Source organism: Muntiacus reevesi, chromosome 4 (assembly GCF_963930625.1).
Source record: "Muntiacus reevesi chromosome 4, mMunRee1.1, whole genome shotgun sequence".
Classification (NCBI taxonomy): domain Eukaryota; kingdom Metazoa; phylum Chordata; class Mammalia; order Artiodactyla; family Cervidae; genus Muntiacus; species Muntiacus reevesi.
In genome coordinates, this window is record NC_089252.1 from 21918824 (window position 1) to 21934606 (window position 15783).

Consider the following 15783-nt stretch of genomic DNA (forward strand, 5'->3'; position numbering starts at 1 on the left):
GTGAGGCTTCTCAGGTGACTGAAGCTAAGTCGCTTCAGTCGTGTTTTACTCTTTGTAACTCTATGGAGGACTATAGTCCTCCAGGCTCCTCTGTCCATGATATTCTCTGGGCAAGAATACTGGACTGGGTTGCCATGCCCTCCTCCAGGGGATCTTCCCAACCCAGGGATCGAACTCACATCTCTTATGTCATCTGCTTTGGTGGGTGGATTTTTACCACTAGTACCACCGATTCAGTAGTAAAGAAGGCCTACCGATGCAGGAGATGCAGGAGACACAGCGATCCCCTGGATTAGGAAAATCTCCTGGAGGAGGAAATGGCAACCCACTCCAACATTCTTGCTTGGGATATCCCATGGACAGAGGAGCCTGGACAGCTACAGTCCATGGGGTCACAAAGAGTCAGACACAATGAGCAACTGAGCACGCACACATATTCATTGTTCTGGAGTTACTTGGAAAACAAGAACATACAAACTCTTGAGAGTCTTCCAATCAAAATTCAATTTGTACAGTGGGATATCTGTTGTTATTTGCTAAGCCATGTCTGACTCTTTTGCAACCCCAGGGACTGTAGCCACCAGGCTCCTCTATTCATATAGTACAAGGGCAGTGCAAGTTCTTATGATCTAAATCACTTCCAAACTATAGGTGCCAGTCATCCTTTGCTGGATCATAAAATAAATTTATTGAGTTAGGAAAATTCTTTACCAAATTTAAAAAATAGAAAAAGGGCAAATAGTGTGTCTTACGTGTAATAAAAAGTACTTCATAAAATTTTTGGAGGAGAGATGTAAATTTGCACTCTATGCCAAAGGAAAAATCTATGTCTTACTATGAGACAAGGTTAAAACAAAAAATGTTTGAAAGACACCAACCAGAGGAGTTTAGAGAAGCAGATGACTTGAGTAAGTCAAAGAAGGAAGTCTTTCTGGTTCTGAAAGTACTTGAACGAGGCTTAGAGGAGTTGGGATATCTTTTCAAATGAAAGAGCTACCAAAAAGAATTTTGAAATTGTGAATTAAGCTATATCCATAAGTGAAAGTAAACTCTATAGAACCAGCTTAATCTTGAATGAATGACCACTCTATGACCAACTATACTTCCAGACTCTCCTAGGAAACCTATGACCAATATACTAGAAAACCTGCCTCTCTCCTCTTGGAATCATCCTCTTGTCTCTGATCTCACCAGGGAAACTTTGAAGAGCATTGTTCTTGTGAGTTATACCCTATTTAGAAGGGTGACTGAAAATATTCTCAGTTCAGTTGTTCGTCCCAAACATTATTATGTACTTCAGATATTGGAAATATTTTTTAAAATGTGAAAAGCTTAAAGATAAGTTCCCAATTCAATAAACTGAAAGTGATCCTCCCCTGATATTAAATCCACATGTGACTTCTACTGGCCTGTGGCTCCTCTGAGCTCTACTGGGCTAATATTTATTGGGCAAACAAATTCAAGGGCTCAGGACCACTGATATATGTTAGCGTTATTTTTCGATTTAAAAGAAGGGAATAAAAAGAATAAAAGCAGTCAGGGTAGCCTCTAGAGAAGGGGAGCTGTTGTTGCAGGCATCTTGCAAGTTAATGGGAATTCTCCCGGGACTCTAGAGCCACCCAGAGAGGGGAGAGAGGAGACGAGGAGGGGTGGTGGTGGATGAAAACTCTTCCTTTGCAGCTGGCCCTCTCCCTCATTTGTTGCTCCAATAAGCAGTAATTAGGTCCTGAGCTAATGGTGTCAGCTGATTTGCTGTTTTTAGGCTAGACCCAGAGGAATCTCCATGGAAACCCTGCTGGAGTCGTCCCCCCACCTGGATGCTGAGTGCTCCTTTCCGCCACCTGGCTGCCGCCCGGCCCGCTGCTACCTCCTCCCGCCTCTAACCTGCAGCCTGCAACATGCGCACTGCCCCCGGGATCCCTAAATGGGACAATTCTGCCCGTGACGTCAGCGCCCAGCCGTCTCCACAGAAACTTTTGTCCCACTGGCCAATCAGAGAGCTTGGAAGGGGCCGGGGAAGCGGGGCGGGGGGGTGGGGGGGCGGAGGAGAGGGGAGTGGGAGGGGTGGGGGGTGAGGGGAGAGGCGAGAGGTTTAGTGTGTGGAGCTGCTCGCGCTCCGCCCGGGCTGTCAGTCCCGGCTCCAGCCGCCGCCGCGAGACCTTCCCGGAGACGCGCGCACACACAGCGCACCCCCTGCACACCCTCGCTCCCCGGCTCACACACACGCGCACACTCAGCCTGGCGGAGCAGGAGCCACTGACCGTTCTGCAAGTGCCGGGACCAGCCGCGGCGCAGTGGGGACAAACACCCCGCATTCCTCCCAGTCGGGGCTTTCCTCTTGGAGACGGCGACGAGGGGGCGAAGGTGGGCTAGGACCCGGCGCCGGGCACTGGTCGGACCGCCTTGCTGGCAGAGCCGCCTCCCGGGACGGGCGCGGGCCTCCGCAGAGAGTAGAATAAAGAGGAGCGGCCGCGATCGCAGCGCGAGGAGGATGGGAACTCCCCTATTTCCAGCTCTGTAACAAATGGATGGAAATCCTGAATGGAGGAGCCGCTGATCTCATTTGCTTGAGAAATCGTCCGGAGGAACTCATATTTGGCTACTCTGAGCAGAGGAGGGGGTGTCCATGACGTGGCAGGGGGAAAATAGACATCCGAAACCTCCCGTGTGAACTGCAAACTGTAACCAAGCAAGGGGAAAATGATAGCTCGCTATATTCTAATTTCATGCAGAGGGTTTGAAGCATCTGTATCATAAACTTACTTCTATGCCTTGTACCCAGTTCATTAGAGACCAGAGGAGTCCTGTCTGGGGGCCCCATCGTTATCCGGGAGACCCGCCGCCAGCGGCCTGCCTTCGTTTACCCACTTCCCCCTGGAGCGGATATCTGTTCAGGGTACCACGGGCTATCCTAGAGAACTCCGGCCAAATCTCCGTGGATGCTTTGCTAATTCTGGGACTTAACTCCCGGAACCTACCTACGGGACTGGAATTTAGCCTAAATGCATCTGAAGAAATGACATTTTAAGCCGCTTTAAAAATACCTTAAGAAATTTCCTGTGTAGCAGGATTTGATGGGCTTAACAACATGACAGGTAAGAACTTTCTCTCTTTCTAGTCCCTGAACGCCCCATACAGGGAAGGCCCAAGCGGAACGGGACCCTGGAGGAAGGAGAGCCCGGGTAGCCGGGTGCCCTGCGGGCTCTCAGGCGCCCGATCGGGCAGCTGCTTTCAAGAGAGGCGCAGCCCTCGCTCCTGGACGGTGGTGGGGCCGGAGGCCGGGAGGCTTCGGGCGCGCGCGCGCGCGGGGAGGCGGCGCTGCGCTCCACCTGCCTGCCCCGGACGCAGCCCCGGGCAAGGCGTCGAGGGACCACCCCAAGTCAATATTGGGATTTTTAATAAACCAAGGAATGGGAGTTTAATTATTCAAAACCCAGCTCCTCCGGGCCAGAGGATGGTCCTCCTCCCACAATATTAGAGACCCATCACTAAGAGGAAGAGAACAGCGTCCGGAGACACCGTCGCAATTACGAATGAAACCAGAGACTTCGTAGCACAGGGCATTGATCGCTGGTGCCCAGCCGGACCCTCCTCCCCCTCGCCCCATCCCTCCCCCGCTTCCCCACGGCCCGAGGCAGGCTCTGGCGGCGGCCGGGACCTCGCGTCCCCTACATCGTGGCGGGGGGCTGCATTTTTCATGAGCCCGGGGTGAACAGGTGCGAAGTGCGCTGGGAGCCTCCGGCCGGCAGCCGGGCGCGCGGAACATGGAGAGCGAGCGCGATGTGTACCGCCAGTTCCAGGACTGGTGCCTCAGGACTTACGGGGACTCGGGCAAGACCAAGACGGTGACCCGTAAAAAATACGAGCGGATCGTCCAGCTCCTCAACGGCTGCGAGTCGAGCTCCACGGACAACGCCAAATTTAAATTCTGGGTCAAATCGAAGGGTTTCCAGCTGGGCCAGCCGGACGAGGTCCGCGGGGGCGGCGGCGGCGCCAAGCAAGTGCTCTACGTGCCGGTCAAGACCACGGTGAGTGACTCGCCTTCTTCTGTTATTTGTCTGCCGGAGCAGCCCGGCGGGGAGGTGGGGGGGAAAGGGGGGGAGCCGTGAGCCACCGTTGGCTCCTTTGCCCCCACCCTTCTCAACCCCCCTCCCCAAGTCGTCCCCACTCGCGTGAGCCAGGCGCGTTTCCCCCAGCGTGGAGTCTTTGTGGTCCTGTATTTTAAAGCAGCAGCGCATCTCTCGAGCGCGCAGCCCTCCTCGTCTCCGGAGCTTCCATCCCCGGGTCGGGCGGCATCTCGCGTCCTCGGGCTGGGCCATTGTCCCACGTCCTTCTCTGGGCGCCCGGCGCGTGTCCCGCCTTCGCCACCTCGCATAAAGGCCACGCTGAAACCCCAGCCGCACGCTCTGATAATAGACGATTCTGATCGATAGTCTACGGTGTCTTTTTATTGGCACAAAGCCCGAACGTGGCGCTGGTCGTGGATGTGGGGTTCCCCCCACCCACCCCCCGGACACTATCAGGTTTTATTGTTAGTTAGACCGCCGCCTGGGAGACACCTGGCTGTCCGATCGCCTTAATCACTCCCGGAGATCTTGCCCTGAAGATTTAGATGGTAGATAGGGTCCTGGAGATGCTTCCTCCTGCCCACCCCACCCCCCCTTCCTTCCTCACTTGCCGCTTTCACAAATAAAGCCGCAGCTACATGATGAACAACAAAGAGTGATGGGTTTGGGCGCAATCAAGTGGTGTACGTTATTTGTTCCTTATTCTGGGATGGCTGTAGTCTCACGGCCGCAAAGCTGCAAGCCCAGGCGCTGGCGCTGAGAGCTCAGTATCTCAGCCTCCGCAGGCAGAAGAAGCCTGTGAGGTCGGGGAGCGGCGGCAGCGTCAATTTCCGTTTTCAGGAGATGGGAACTGTGGGCTACAAGTAGGACTGCAGATCACATCCATAAGACCTCTTTCTTCATCATGCTAGGTGGGTAGTCGTCCGGAGTAGGGGTGGGGGAGGGTTGTCTGGCACTCGGTACATTTTTGCCTCGCTTTGGGGTTCCTAGAGCATTTGCTTCTTTTCCTCCATCTCTCACTGGCAACTGTTTCCCGTGCAGTATTCCTGGAGGATGCTAGAAAGGAGATGCTTTGAAAGCTACTCTTCTATCTCAAACGGAGGTATATTAAATTGGAAATATGTGCATGAAAGGTTTTTCAAAGGATTATATGGAGGATTCTTTTTGGAAAGCAGTTTATGGTTTCTTGAGATTAATTAGGGGTAGTTGTTTGAAGGAAGTATATTTCTTTTGAAATTTATATGGAAAAATGAACATAGGAATAAAGGTGAAACGGAAACACACGTAAAAGTTCTGGCTTTTTTTTTTTAAATATGCATCATTGTTGAAAGGTTTCTGGGAGGGCGAGCTATAAACGCAGCCTTCGCCTTTCACATGTGGCATTGGTAAAGACAATAGTGAGATTGCTTTATTAATAATGAGCACTAGATGGGCATGGATGAACTTAGGTTTATCTACATCTGGATGAGCCAGAAGTCTGTCATAGAGAATGAGGGGCTTTGATTCATTTATATTGGGAGTAAGATTAAGAACCTGATTTTTAAAAATAACTTAGTTAGACAAAGTAAATTAGAATTCACAACATATGAATGTATTTTTCTTTGGATGGTACTGAACTAATTGATGAGTAAAATAATGATTTAAGATATATTTATCTGAATATTGCTTAATAAGATTGTGGGTATGTTATTTTGTAAATTGCTAGCTGGGAGTTTGTTTTTCATTTCTTAAAATGTTTTACTTAGGCACCTCTGTCTATGTGTCAGATTGCTTCACTTGTGTATTTCTCCAATAAGTTTATACTTGCATGGTTTTGATTACATCAACCGTATGTATATACAGGTGTTCTTTTTTAAAACGTTAAATAAAAATTCTAACATAAATTCTGTAATGGTCATAGAGGCACTAAGATAAACATGGATGCCAGTAATTCAAACCGGCATTCACATTCTTGGGTACCACATTTTCATTGAAAAATTAATGCAAAGTTGTTAAGAAATTGCTGCTAAGATATCTAATATAGATTAACAGCTCCAAGATTAATAATAAAGTAACATGTATTTCTCTTTTCAGTAAAGATTCCATATAGTTAAAGGAGAAAATGTAATCCTTCAGGTGATGTTCTTGCATAATGGTTTCCTGTGTAGTATTTAAGAGCACTGATTTTCATTCACACCTGTTTTGAAATTTTGAAGAGGTTTTTAATTCATGAACTTTCCTATTGCTCTTTATGAAATTTTTATGCTGCTCCTGACATAGAATTATAGGCTCCTCCTTCTCTGAGAGACAGCCAATCATCATTTCATTGACTTAAAAAATAAAAGATCCCTTTTATCATGTGTTTCCCCACATCTCAGAGTATTTCTTCCTTAAACCTATGATGGTTTTTCTTTATGATAGCAGGGGTGCAGTCATCAGAAAGACAAAAAAAAAAAAAAAAAACCATGATTTTTTTTTTTTTTTCTTCATCCAAAAGCATTTATTGGTTGAAAGAGAGTACTGTATTTGAATGGTATTTTCAAGTAGACTGAGAATCATTCTAGGATTCTGAGGTTTGAAGATTCATGACTGGCTTTGCTGTCACTGACAGCGATTCATTCCTGGTGTTGCAGTTACCCACTGCTGCTGGTAATTAGGCATCATTACTACTGCGAAAAGGGAAAGAGAGAAGGGGAGAGGACAGGCTGGGGCTAATTAACTCCTTGTGTTTAATGAAAGAAAGGGAGACTGATAGCAACTGGGAGGTCAGACTAGAACCGAGCAGACACACCATGCAGGCTTAATTGAAACAGGGCTATCTTTCATTCTAAAAGAAGCTTGGTCCTACCTCTTGTTTTTCCAAAAGAGCAGATGTATTTATAGCTTCGCAAATACTTTCCCCCTGAAGCCTCAAGGTAACTGATGATAAAATCAAGCAAGTGACAACTGACTTAAAAATGTAGAATATTGGAGAAGATAAGCATGCCCTTTACTATTTGCACTGGCCATGCCTAAAACCGAGGGGACATATCTGTCACTGTTTAGATTACTGTGTGGCTGAGCAGATACTGTTTGGTCACCAAGCAACAACATCCTGCGACTCAGCCATTTTAGGTCTGGAGTGGGACTGTGTGTGTGCGCGCACGTGTGCATGTATACACACACATATGTGCTTTGCTGAGCATGGGATCTAAGTTCTTTTCCATACTACCACTGTTACTTTTCTATGTTCTTTCCTTAAAGGTGTCAGAAATTTAGAAGTATGAAATTATGGATAACTTCAAACAGTTCTAAAAAAGATACAGGAAATGCCTGACATTGATTCAGAAGCAATGTTTAATCAGTGACCATTTAAAATTAGCCTCACTATGGTTACTCTGTTTTACATCTCTGATAGTTCTAGCTTAGTTTGTTGTCAGAAGCTTTACATCCTGACTGACACTTTGTTTTCTGGCAGCAATTAGTTAAAACATCACACTTACAAATGTAAACACATTTTACCGCTTCATATTAGGAAAGGTAAATTTAGAAAAGAATCAGAAATTTCATTACATTTCACTAGTAATATTATTAATGCATTATCGTTTATTTTTTAAAAGTCTACTGCATTCTATAAATCATTAGGAAATTCAGTAAACTCACATTTCTATTTGTCTTTCAGTCTTAACCAAACAAGGTAATGAATATCCAAACTATAAAATCAAATAATGTGAGCAATGCTTTTCTTTCCCTGTATTTGTAGGAACAGACATTTTGGCCCTTTTTTTAAAAACCATTTACGTATATTTTTTCCCTTTATTTATTCCACAAGGAAACATAAAATGAATTTTTTATCCAGAAAAGAAAATACACTATCTCTAGTTATGTCATTTAAAAATGATAATTTATTCAGTTCTCAATCTGTAGCCTCAGATTTCATATTTTCTCACTGTGTATACTACTAATTGATTATTGTACAGTGATTAGAATGAATATTCATGGACTGGTTCATAAGCAGTTACTGTTTTTTAGTTCTCTGATTGTAGTTTTGGTTATTTTTTTTAATACCACATCAGAGTGAAGAAAATAACACACAAGGAGTCGGTGTACATTTCCACTTGGCCTGAGTCCGTGACTGAGGCTCACATCATGTATATTGGGCCTTGATCTGTAATTTGCTGTAGAAATTCTAGAAAACAAAGCTGAGGGATATGCCAGCTCTACATAATGATACTTTGTATCTCTGACAGAGACGAATCAAAGCAGTAGTCACGGGGAGGCACCCAAATTTTGCTTATCTCTTAATACTTCTGCAGTGGGAATTCCTACTGATGACTGATGCATTTTCCCCCCTTCATCTAAATATTTTGGGACACACTATACCGTAGATCTTTGTGGGGGTTAAAGAGATCCCAAGTATGAGTTTCAGCATTGTGGTTTATAAGCTGACTTCAGTGGCACTTAAGAGTTGCTGGGAGGAATCAGTCATCCATGGCAAGTCCAAGTCCCTAGCACAGCACCTCCTTTAGGTTCTCAGGGAATAGTGGGTGCCTTTACTAGAGGCCAGGCTTCCCTGGTGGCTCAGACGGTAAAGCGTCTGCCTGCAATGCGGGGGACCTGGGTTCGATCCCTTGGTTGGGAAGGTCCTCTGGAGAAGGAAATAGCAACCCACTCCAGTATTCTTGCCTGGAAAATTCCTTGGACGGAGGAGCCTGGTAGGCTACAGTCTAGGGGTCACAAAGAGTTGGGCACGACTGAGCGACTTCACTTTCCTTTCCTTTCCTTTTACTAGAGGCCAGTTGGCCATGAGGATTAAGAGACAAAAGGCTTGTTGAGTTAACTCCCCTGAATTTTAGAAGGAAATCAGACTCTCTTAGTACATGAGGACTAGTTGTTCAGTCACGAATTTGTGTCTGACTCTTTGTGACCCCATAGACTGAAGCCTGCCAGGCTCCTCTCTCCATGGGATTTTCCAGGCAAGAGTAGTGGAGTGTGTTGTCATTTCCTTCTCCGGGGAATCTTCCTGACTCAGAAATCAAACCCACATCCCCTGTATTACAGGCAGATTCGTTCCCACTGGGTAACCTGGGGAGCCCACATGAGGACTATCCACATTTGTTTCTGAAGATACCAGTCCTTAACTTTTCTGTTAGTGCTTCTTAGCTGTGTTACTAGTGACTATGGTGAAGGTGAGGGATAAGACCCAGCACATATGTATTCCCTCTAGAAAGCTTCTCAGTAACAATTCTGAGATTCCACTTGTCAAGATTTTAAACTCTGGCCTTTCTATATAGGATAGAGAAAAGATGAGGAAGGAAATACAGGGATGTGGCAGCAGAATTTCCAAAAGTTTTGATCTCCATGTCAAGATCATAAAGACCTCTCACTAATAGCTGTTGTATTTGCCAAGTTTTTTTTATATCTAACTAGGAAAGATTAAAGTAAATCCATTGTGTTTTAGCTTACACTCATTTTCATAGTCCTAGGATAGCAATATAAACTTCATGAACAGCATGGATGGCAGGAGACATGGTATAGTGGGCAGGGTAAGGATTTTAGAGCAAGATTTAAATCCTGGATTTGACATTTACTGGAGTTGTGAGTTAGAAAGTTTCTTATTTAAAGACACAGTTTCCTCTTTGTTTCTCTTTGAGGATTTCCTAATTTGCATTCAAAACTTTGCCTAGTTTTAGTTTTGGATGGGAATAATCATACTTCATAAGCATATAGTATATACAGCATATGCTTGACACATAATAGATGCTACAAAAATAGAAGCTAATCTAAGTATTAACAAGGCAAGAACACCATGGTATAATTTTAATTATGTGTTATGAACTCAAAATCACAGTGTAATAAGGAGTTAAAATACAAGATACATATATGCATTAATGTATTTTATTGCATCTTTTTTCTGACTCCATTTTTAGAAAATAAAAAATGACTTTGTTCTCTTAAAAGTGATACACTCATTACTCAAAAGTCTAAGTGAAAAGAAAAAAATTGCCAAAAATTCATGCTAAGTCTCTTGCCTAGATATATCCATTAACTAATTATGAGTATCATTACAGACATTCATCTAAACAAGTATCCCAAAAGAAGATTAGAGATAATGGTTGATGATCATACTGTATATGGAGAAGCAGAAGTGATTTTCTAATACTGGGATCATAAGTATATGCTAATTTAAGAAGAATAAAATATAATATTATCAAAATGTCACAAAAATACACGAAATTCAAAAATTTTCTAATAGATAAAGGTTTATTCACAGAAGTATGTATTCTTAAAATTGACAGAAAAGATTAAAATATTGACAGTGAATTATATTTATTTTTTCAACTACAATTTCAGTTTTATACCATATAATTGACTTTCTCCAGTGGAAGATAAGGAACAAATCTTTTTTCATTTTTTAACTTTTTGTTACTGTTATCCCTGTTTATAATACACTACATTTATTCTATTACAAATGTTATATATTTTGTTGTATTTTATAAATATCATTGCTTTTATTGTCAAGGTTCTTTATGTTATAGTGTGTAATTTGCTTCTTATAATTATTGTTCCTTTGTTATGTTTAAATGCATATCATCCATTCTTTTACCTGGCTTTTCTTTACCTCTAAATTATCTGACTTGATTCATCAGTTGATTAGTTGTAATTCCTGATCATCATTTTTTCCCTAAAGAAGGGCTCCTATTTTCTATTCTTTGGGGTTTATATGCAACTGGAAAATATTTGTCCTTTTCCTTTGTACCTAAAGGGCAACTTAGCTAGGTATAATTTCTTTGTTTTCACTCTTTCCACCAGAACATTGTAGATAATTGTGTTAGCATTATTAAAATTCAGTGGCAAACTTGTTTTTTTCCCCAAATTTCATGGATTTACTTAGGTATCCTTAAATTTAAATAATTTGAATAAGACACATTTTGAATCCCTTTTCTCACTCTCTCTTTCTCTTGAGTACTAGTACCCCCACCCATGGCTTCAATTGTGTGTCTATTTTGAGGACCTAATACACTTCTGCTGGAGTTCAGATCTGTGCTTTGGGTTTTCCACTAGATGTTTTCCATCAAAATATTCCAAGGCACTTAAAATTAAATTCAAAAATTTTTCTTCTCTCCATTCCCCATACTAGGTCCTCCAAGCTAACCTCTTTAAAAAAAAAAATTCTTTAAAATTTTTCTTTCTCCATGGGTGGCAATACAATTTGCTCACCTTTCCAAGCCAAAAGTCTGTGTGATATGATTGATTTCCCCCGTTTCTTCTCTCCTTATGGTCAATACTTGATAGAATACTGTTGATTCTATCAGCTTAATATCTCTTGAACCGACTGACCATATTCTTACAACACCATACCATGAGGTATGTCTATTGCTTGATAATTTGTTTTTGTTTTTGTTTTGCAAAATTTGTTTTGATGGAAGGGAGGGCATCATGTGTAACATATCTTTGACAGTAATTAATGGGATAAATGAAAATTGCTTCCCAGCCCTATAACACAATGGAATCTTCTTATTTAAATGCTACACACCAACTAGTTATAACCAGATTTGGGGTCTATTTTTTAAATTTTATATATTTAAATTGTGGTTAAAAAAGCATAAGTGGAAAAGTGATATACTTTTCCATCTTAAACATATGTAAGTGTGTGGTACAACAGTATTAAGCATATATACTTTGTTGTACAACAGATCTCTAGAATGTTTTCATCTTGCAAAACTGAAACTTTGTAACTAATAAAGAACTCCCTCTTTCCCCTTCCCTCCAGCCCCTGGAAACCACCATTCTACTTTCTGATTTTGTGAATCTGACTACTTTTGATACCTCATATAGTTGCAGCATGCTTGCCCTGTCATGACTGACTCTTTGCTACCCCATGGACTGTAGCCTGCCAGACTCCTGTCCATGGGTTCTCCCAGGTGTGAGTTGCCATTTCCTTCTCCAGGGGATCTTCCCAACCTGGGGATTAAAATGGAACCTTCTGCATTGCCGACTCAACGGGCATGAGTTTGAGTAAACTCCGGGAGTTGGTGATGGACAGGGAGGCCTGGCGTGCTGCAGTCCATAGAGTCACAAAGAGTCGGACACGACTGAGCAACTGAACTGAACTTCTGCATTGCAGGCAGATTCTTTACCTTTTGAGTCATTGGGGAAGCCCCCCTCCCCCTACGGTATAAGTGGAATTACACAGTGTTTGTCTTTTTGTGATTGATTGTCTCACGTAGCATAATACCCTCAAAATTCATCCATGTTAAATTGTGTCACAGGATTTCCTTACTTTTAATGGCTGAATAATATACTGTTTTGTGTGTTTACCATATTTTTTTTTATTCATCTGTCGATAAGCATTTGAATTGCTTCCACCTTTGGGCTTCCCGGATATCTAGGTTGGTAAAGAATCCACCTGCAATGCAGGAGACTTCGGTTCAATTCCTGGGTCGGGAAGATCCCCTGCAGAAGGGATAATCTGCACACTCCAGTATTCTTGGGCTTCCCTTGTGGCTCAGCTGGGAAAGAATCTGCCTGCAATGTGGGAGACCTAGGTTTGATCGCTGGGTTGGGGAGATCCCCTGGAGAAGGGAACGGCTACCCACTCTAGTATTTTGGGCTGGAGAATTTCATGGACTGTATAGTCCACGGGGTGGCAAAGAGTCAACAAGACTGAGCGACTTTCACGTTCACTTTTGGCTGTTAGAAAGAGTGCGGCTTGGAAGGGTGTCCCTTCAAAACTCTGCTTTTAATTCTTTTGGATGTATACCCACAAGTGGGATTGCTGGATCACATGGTAGTTCTATTTTTAACTTTTGGGGGAACTTCCATATTGTTTTCCTTAGCAGTTATATCATTTGTAGTCCCATCAGAAGCAGGAAAAGATGGGCTTTTTTTTTTTAAGGCTGTGAAACTGGTGACTTTGCTTGTCATCTAGAGTTCTTTAATGAGCATATTGCTTCTTTAGACAATAGAAAGTTTTGAATGTAACACAATTAATAAAAATGCCTTGCATCTATCAACTTATTAATATATGTTGGTTAAGGATTGAGATAGTAACTTTGAACAAAATGTCCCCTGTAACATTTACAATAATCCTATCACATGAACATTTTTTATTACATACTTGATAAAATTGTGGTTTAAATTAAGATAACTTTCTAAAGTCACATAGCTTCTAGGTGTTAGAGTTGGGACAAGAAACTATTTCAGTTGGATTCCAAAGTCCTTGCTTTGGTTTCCAAACTTTTAAAATAATGCACTCTAGTGATTAAAGCAAATTGAATATTCCCCCAACATGTGTATTTTTATAAATTACATATAGTTCTGTATCAATACTTAATACATAGCACATATTCAAAAATTAAATATATAGGACGGTTACTTAGTTCAGTTCAGTCGCTCACTTGTGTCCGACTCTTTGCGACACCGTGGACTGCACCACACCAGGCTTCCCTGTCCATCACCAACTATTACTAAATATATAAAAACACAAATGTTAATGTTTTTATTTATCTCAGCAGGTCATCTCATGCATTTCCTGGGGTGTGCACATACCAATTTGGAGACAGTTACTCTCATCCATAGGATAACATTGTGTGTGTGTTTGGTTGCTTAGTTGTATCCGACTCTTTGTGATCCCCTGGACCATAGCCTGCCAGGCCTCTTTGTCCATGGGATTCTCCAGGCAAAAATACTGGAGCGGGTTGCCATTTCCTTCTCCAGGGGATCTTCCTGACCCAGGAATCGAACCCAGGTCTCCTGCATTGCAGGCGGATGATTTACTGACTGAGCTGTTGTTGAAGGCAGAAACTATTTGTTGAAGTCTAATATTACCTCACAGTAAATCATTTTAGTTAAGACCTTACACTTCAGCTAAAATACTGCCTTCTCTCTTACAGGGGAGTGCCTCTACACTTAACACAATATTAAAAATAATTTCTTAGCCATAAAAATTCACGACATCCATAAAACAATTATACTCTTTCGGTGTTGTTTTGATGGAGGTGAGATTTTATTTCATCAAAGCAAGTTGAGATGGTACACAGTCAAGAATAGCTGAAATGCAGGGTACAGTGGAAGATAAATTTGGAAAACTGGGTGGGGGCAAAATTATGGGAAGCGTCTACTGCCATGTTGCAAAGTTTGACCTTCCTTCTATAGGGAATGCCAGCTACCAGAAGTGTTTGAGCAAAGATGTTATGATTTAGGTCTTATGGGTAGGGACTTGAGATCTCTCCTTGGTTTATGCTGATTATAAATCAGATGAATAAAGAATAAAAGTTGAATAGTTCCTTTTGCCTCAACATTTGTTTGAAATATTATAGTTATAAATATTAGATACTGAAATCAAATTGTCAAGCAGTAAATCAATATAGTTCAATAGCTTGATATTGTGTAATTGAATCATGCCATACAAATGTCAGACTTTATTAATCCCAATACAGTGTTAAAAATAGGACTGCTTTAAATGTAAGAAAATAAATTTAAAGACACTTAAAAGGACACAACTTAATGACACAATAACAAAGCGTCCCTAAACTATGCAGTTTAGTTTTTCCTGATTTTAAAATTTCTACAGAAGAATGATACTGTAAATAACTCTTTTGTCTCTTTTACTTTTATTGGATTTTGTTGTGAGATTCACCCATGTTGTTGTATGTAGCTGTTGTATGTAGTTAGCGTTCTTTAGAATAAATGTATCAAAATTTCATTCATCCTGCTGATGATACATTTGACTATTTGACTTCTAACTTGTTTAATGTATTATGAACATTTGACAAAATGTGGCAAGAATTTAAATCTATAAAAATTAAAAATTTTGGAAAGAAAAAGGAATATGGGTGAAATCATCTTGTAATAAAATGTTTTTTTTTTTCCTTCTGTTTTTAGAGTTGAGGAGAAATAATTTTTGACCTCTTATTACTACATCCACAGCTACAAAGATTTACCAGAGAAATTGTTCTAAAACCCATGGGAGATTTCTATATGTTAATAGAATACTTATTCAAGCACAGACCTTTTCAAAGTAATATTTCAAATATTGCTTAGAACATGAAGTTTTTACTTTAAGGCAGTATTCTAAATTCTATTCCAAGTTGTTTATTCCTCAGACTTGTTTGATTTTAAATCCACGTGCCTGTCTCTGCCACTATGATTCTTCAATCTTTGTGTACTGTGATAAGCAGGATTCTAAGATGACTCTGAAACGACCCTCACATGTGTTTAATTCCCTTACCTTTGAGTGTGAGTGGAAAGTGTGCATATGATCTCTGATTCCTATGGTTATGTTATACGGCACAGTTAACTGAAAGAAAGGGGGCTCTTTTAGGTGGGTCTGACTTAATCACATTAACCTTTTAAAAGCAGAGAGTTTTTATAGCAGAAATAGCAGGCAGAGAATTTCAGAACCTGAGTTGGATTCATTGTAAGGGAGATTCTCTGTTGCTGAGATGGAGGGGGCCATGTGGTTAGGAGTTGACAGCATGCTTTGCCAACAGCTAGCAAAACAATGGGGACCTAAGTCCTACAACCACAAGGAATAAATTCTGACCAAAGGAAGCTTTTCCCAGTTGGGCTTCCAAGAAAGAATGTAGCTGTCTTCCACCTTGATATCAGCTTTATAAGAACCTGAGCAGAAGACCCATTAAAATATGCTGGTCTTTGGAACCATAGAAACTGTGAGATAATGTAAGTTTGTGAAGCTTTAAGCCACCCAATTTGTAATTATACAGCAAGAGAAAATAATACATAGTTTTTTGGT

The 15783-nt window shown here is 41.8% G+C and overlaps 1 protein-coding gene across 4 annotated transcripts in view; it reads left to right on the forward strand.

Moving 5' to 3' along the window:
- Positions 1-3764: 3764 nt before the first annotated feature.
- NOL4 (nucleolar protein 4) overlaps positions 3765-15783 on the forward strand; it is a 451497-nt gene continuing 439478 nt past the window's right edge. For all 4 annotated transcript variants that reach the window (XM_065935126.1, XM_065935125.1, XM_065935127.1 and 1 more), the window contains exon 1: positions 3765-4028. In XM_065935126.1, coding sequence (XP_065791198.1) covers positions 3765-4028 — 264 coding nt within the window. The remainder of the gene's footprint in view (positions 4029-15783) is intronic.